Source organism: Primulina huaijiensis, chromosome 4, assembly GCF_012295235.1.
Source record: "Primulina huaijiensis isolate GDHJ02 chromosome 4, ASM1229523v2, whole genome shotgun sequence".
NCBI lineage: Eukaryota > Viridiplantae > Streptophyta > Magnoliopsida > Lamiales > Gesneriaceae > Primulina > Primulina huaijiensis.
The window spans coordinates 9,318,007-9,323,885 of NC_133309.1; the positions used below are offsets into that span (position 1 = coordinate 9,318,007).

The following is a 5,879-nucleotide window of genomic DNA, read 5'->3' on the forward strand; positions in this document are numbered from 1 at the left end:
CTTTGCGTTTTTACGCTTGAAAACTTAGAGATACTCGCGTAGAACGTGCACAAGAGAGACGGGAAAGAAGTTCTATGAAAAAAGCTTGAGAGAACCTATGGAGAAAGCTGCTGAAATACACGAAAACCTGCTGGAAATGGAGAGGAGGGGCAGCCTAAATGGAGGTAGGTTTAGGGTTTTGGAGGGTAGGGTTAATACATAAAATAGATGAATAATGAGCCCTAATTAAATTTAATGAGGATAAGTAGGAGTCCAGGCCCAAAATATTTTAAAATAGGCTTATTAAGTCCAAAAACACTCTCGAAAAATATTTCGTTTAGGTACGTTATTGAAAATATTGCCTGAAAACCCTCAAAAAGTCATCTAACTTGCTAAAATTTGCGTAGCGGTTTAAAATATGACTCAACGAGTAAAAATACTCCATCAATCCTCATTTTCGAAAACCTCACTTAATTATACAATATATTAAATAATTAAAAATAGTTATTTAATAAAAATATTTTTCCTTAAATATTCGAGTTCTCCGTTCCTCGGTAGAGTGCGAAAAACTACTAAAAGCCCATTTGCATGAAACTTTTATATATCATGAAATAAAACACATAACCATGCAATAATCATGCATTTAATGCTTTAAAATAATTAAACACATAATTTAGTAAAACCCTAGATTGCATGCAATAAGGTTACGTAATCTCGAACCTGGGTTCGGATTCATATTATTTGAGAAATTCTCCTTCTCAAACATTTAATTATTTGTGTAATAATAAATTTTTATGTTTGAAATAATTTTACTTAGGCTCTGATATCAATTAAGCTCAGTACCCCAACTCAGAGCTCCGACTTTCGGATAAGGAGACGAGGAATCAAGTGATAAATCACAGGGTGACACATTTAAGGGTACCTATCAGTTTGCTAACCTCAAACCCTTTAACAGAGCCTAGGTTGTCCCCTACATAGAGTCGCGTTTCGTGTCAGATCACACGATATAGGATCGGGGATCTTTATAAGCTCTGATACCATTTTTCCTAGAAAAATCAATCATTAACATTATAAGGGTATTTTTGTCTTTTTTAATGTTTCAGGGAGTGAAAACAAAGTTTTTTAGGTGTAAGGAGTTAGGATAAAGTGGAATTTAGGTTTAGGGATTTATTTCCGATTTAACCTTAAACTTTTAGATAACTTATTTTACTAATTGATGAGAATATTGAGGAATTTACTAAAATTTATTAAAGGTTAATATTGCCAACTTCTAATAGACAATTTAAACTCGAGTATACTAGAAAAAATTGGTGTGTAAAAAACAAACCTCATAAAAAAACATATTCAAAAATTTTGTTAAGGGTAATAATTTAATCTATTAGTAAGATGATTGACAGGTGTTGCTTGTCATTGGTTTTAACATAAGAATCAGATTCAACAATTTTTTTGGGTGCAATAATTACACTCGTTAGTAAAACAATTGAAACGTGAAGTTTGAGCTGTTATACAAATTAAATTATTGGAGTTCAACCGTTGTCACTATCTCTAATTTTAGTAAAACGATAAACATTTGGTTATACAAATGACATAAGTGTGTCAAGTATTCGATTCTCATGGAATGCGATGAGTGAAATTATTGGGAACTGATAGTCTTCGACATGAGCCGATTGGGCAGCGTTACAATTAAAAAGATTGGATTTTACACAATTATCAAACCCTATTGTTAGAGTAGGTGTCCGGCAAGCCAACTTGTGGCTCGGGCTTTAATGACTCTAATGTAAAACAATCTTTATTTTAATAATATTTTACGATTTTATTCGATTATGACATTATACTTTATCTGTATACCCATGCAAGCTGCATAGATAAATTCCTTGAATATACAATAGGTACCATGAGGTCTGCGTCGCAACGTAACATCTTGAAACTCGTTAGGAAGTGTATCGTATATTCTAAACAGGTTTCTAGTCGAATCAGCCGCCTAAAGCAAGAATAAAGGTCGCTCGAGCTCGAGACTAGCATTTGTGCTGTAAATGCCATGTTTCATTGGCAAGGGTATGGAGATGTCCATTCACACAGGGTGATCATATGATGACACACTGAACAACCCTCCCTCGAACTGTCCAAGTGGTTCTGACTTATCGAGTGGAATAGTTCGCAGTTATGGTTGTACACCATTAGTCCTTTGACCGGGGACAATGTAGGGGCTATACGTACTAGCATGCACTTTGATCCGTTTACCGACTCCATCGAGGGTCATCAGGTGGCGAGGTTGGGTGTAGTTTCAAAATACGTATGAGCAAATGCATTGTGGTCGGGGATTCACCGTTCGCCTACAGTTGAAGATATCCTATGTGATCTGATAAGTTAATAGTGCAAGGAGTCTCTGGCCAGAGCAAGAAATGTGCTTTAGGGAAAGGTGTTTTCCTAGTTGCAAATATCATGCAACTGTTAGTACTCAAAGATAAATCGCATCGTTATCGAATTCATATGCAACTCTCGATATGCCAATGTTTGCAGATTCGATCGGGATATATGTGATGAAGGGATTGTACTGTACGCTAACCATGACTAAAGGTTCTTGCAGGCCTTATCAGTGATACCTAGAGGATCATGGGGCGATGCTACTAGACACTCTTATCATGATCCGATGGGTGCAATCAGAAATGAGTTATTACATTCTTGATCAAGGAGTTGATGAAAAGAATGGGGTTAACTAGGGTAAACCCGAATAAAATAAATGTTATTCTGAATCACATGGAGTTGTGAACCCACGGCTAGCTGTATCCTTGAACCATTAAGGGTCACACAAGTATCGGATACTGTGTTCCCGTTGAGATAGTCAAATTTCAAGGAGTTGTAATTTGGCGACTATAGATCAAACAGGAAGATTATAAAGGAAATTATGAGCTGGTTCCATAGGATGAAATAAATGGAAGTTAGCATTATTGCTAAATAAGGAAGGAGAGTGGAACTGCCTGTTTTGGGAAGGAGTTCACTAACACTGGCAGCTGCCCAATATGGTAAGTTAAAAATTTTGATATTCGAAATTTTCGATTTTCATTATATGAACAAGATTTGTATCCTTGGTACATCGGTGCTTTCGGATCGTCGATCGGGGTTATAATGAGTTCGGAATCATTTTTTTGTAAATTTGGAATTTACTAATTAAATGATTGTGCTAGTAGTGGTGACTACTAACATGCATAAATTCTCACAAATATTTTAGAAGAGTCTAGAATTAAATTAACTAAGAAGTTAGTTTATAAATTAAATAATGGTTATTTAATTTAATACACACACACACACACATATATATATATATATATATTTTATATGGTGATATAAAATATGTGTATATGATATTAATATATCATGTATTATTAAAAGTTAATAAATACAATATATATTAATTATATATATGAGAGTTTTAATATAATGAAATTATTAGAGTCATTGTGAGAGAGTAACTCCTAATTGGATTAGGAGTCTCACTCTATATATACACCAATAGTACTCATAATTTACACCCTAATTTTTGCACACAAAACAAAATTTCTCTCCATTCCCTCAAAAGAAAACTCACGGCCACCAAGCTTGAATTTGGAAGAAAAATCAAGTCATGTAATTTTTGGATTAAGTGACTCAATTAATTTCCATAATAATTGATTGAGAATCAATTAAGATTGAAAAACAAAATCTTCCCAATTCTCTATGGAAACTCTCGGCAATACTTTTAAAAGGATTGAGAAAATATTGGCCAAGTGGTTTTTTTTTCTTCCACCACCGCGCCGCCGACGCTACACCGTGACCGGATTTTTGAAATTCGGATTGTACAGTCTAAACGCATAAATTGTTTGCGATTTCTAGTGCAATCCAAGCGAGGAATATAGCTTTAGATCGTGGACATAATTAGGTGATCAAAGGAGAAGAGCCGTTTGTAGGAAATTACAAGAAAGGCTATATCCGCATCAAACAGGAATAGTTTGGAGACCAGCGTTTAGAACGCAAAGGTATAATCCTAAATGTCCTATGAATGTTTTAAACACACGACGTCCAAGAACAAAATTTTTAAACTTCCACTGCATCTTGGTTACGAGAATACGATGTCCCAACATCTATATCTTTTGGTAAAGTGACGTTTCTTGATATATCATACAAATTTAATAAGAGAGACTATTGAATTAATTGTAATATAGGAATTTAAATACAACTCCCTAAAATTGTAAAACGTATTAGACAACTTAATGTATTCCTATTTTCTTGGTAGAACACATATAGAGACACTGTAAACATCACTTTTCTATATTCCTATATCCTTTTCCAAAGTATAAAGTCTCTTATTGAACAATGATACCAACCTAACATTGACAAGAAACCTTTTAAAATTTCATGTTATTTACAAATTATTATCATATATANTATATATATATATATATATATTCATGTACGTAACATAACCCAAACGGAACTTGTTTAAAATAGATTGCAATCAAATTTTTTCTTTCCTTTTTCCCTTCCAATTATATCCATCTTCATATTTGATCATCTATGGACTTGATCGAGGTCCACCGTTTGAGGTATACAAGGCCAGCCTCCTATATGACGATATTAGCACAATTTTTCGGTATACTAGCAATCCTGCTTTTGCTCGTTTGGTTGTTGCATTATCGCGAAGGCATTGATATTGAATCGGACAACCCTTTTCGAATTTTTAATGTAAGTATACAAATTATTTAAATGATATTTAAATATAACTATGATAATTTTTGTGTGTATATTAACATTTTCTCTCTCTTTTTTATTTTATTTTATTTTATTTTTTTTTGGTTGTTTCTCCAAAGGTTCATCCCTTTCTCATGTTCTTCGGATTTATTTTTCTGTCCGGTCAAGGTATGGAATTGATCGAATTATATATATGTTGCATAATTTTGGTACCATTTTCAATTGCTTGCTAGATCTTTGCTTAACCTCGTTGAAATTTTTATGCCATGAACAGGCATGATGGCATACAAGACAGTTAAGGCAGAGAGACCAGTGAGGAAATATGTTCATATGTTACTTCATCTGGTTGCACTTTGTTTGGGGATTGTGGGGTTACATGCGGTCTTCAAGTTCCATAATATAAAACAAACACCCCATTTATGTAGCATCCATTCTTGGATTGGCATTGGGACATTCTCATTGTTTTGCTTGCAGGTACGTACTAATTATACTTTTAAGCTATTCGATTTCGTAATAACTAATTATATATTGTCATGAATTATATATATTTCCTATATTTTTGTAGTGGTTGTTCGGGTTGACTATGTTTCTGTTTCCGAGAGTTTCCTCGGAAACGAGGGCGATGGCTGCACCATGGCACGTAACCGGCGGTAGAGTTCTTCTGTTTATGGCCATATGCACGGCGGTGACAGGTTTGATGGAGAAAGCCACTTTCTTGGAACTCAAACTTCAGAATGAGGCTCGTCTTATCAATTTCCTTGGACTAGCGATTCTCCTCTTCGGCATTGCTGTTGATCTTTCCATTTCCCTGTCGCGTTACATATAATATTTTTAATTTATTTTTGGTGTTTAATGGAATAAAATTAATGTTCTTTTTTCAAGAAGTAAATAAAAATGTCTGGGTGGGGTTGATAAATTGGTGTTGGATTCTAAATGCATCTCTTATCATTGCAAATCTCGGTGGATGCAATTTTTGAGACTTTCTCCATTTTCTAAATATTCTCTACCAAAGCTTCGGCCATCTCATCCAATTAATTAATTAATTAAAGTAACACATATATTATTAATTTAATTATGTTAATGAATGTCAAAAAATTCTTTGACTCACGAGAATAGCACCCAACTAACCATGCAAATATTAATTTTCTTTGTGTGTAAGATTTTTAAAATTATGG

The 5,879-nt window shown here is 33.9% G+C and overlaps 1 protein-coding gene across 1 annotated transcript; it reads left to right on the forward strand.

The window, feature by feature from the left end:
* Positions 1 to 4,459: 4,459 nt before the first annotated feature.
* Positions 4,460 to 5,582, forward strand: LOC140975925 (probable transmembrane ascorbate ferrireductase 3). Its single transcript, XM_073439854.1, has 4 exons — positions 4,460 to 4,698; positions 4,824 to 4,872; positions 4,979 to 5,178; positions 5,270 to 5,582. Exons 1-4 carry the CDS (start codon positions 4,531 to 4,533, stop codon positions 5,528 to 5,530), a joined length of 678 nt encoding a protein of 225 aa, XP_073295955.1. The 5' UTR covers positions 4,460 to 4,530; the 3' UTR covers positions 5,531 to 5,582.
* The last annotated feature ends 297 nt before the right edge of the window (positions 5,583 to 5,879 follow it).

Bases quoted from the DNA above. Each gene is read 5' to 3' on its own strand.
- LOC140975925 (XM_073439854.1), top strand. From the start codon at position 4,531: ATGGACTTGATCGAGGTCCACCGTTTGAGGTATACAAGGCCAGCCTCC. The intron at 4,699-4,823 runs GTAAGTATACAA...GTTTCTCCAAAG, and splicing joins ACCCTTTTCGAATTTTTAAT to GTTCATCCCTTTCTCATGTT. The intron at 4,873-4,978 runs GTATGGAATTGA...TGCCATGAACAG, and splicing joins TATTTTTCTGTCCGGTCAAG to GCATGATGGCATACAAGACA.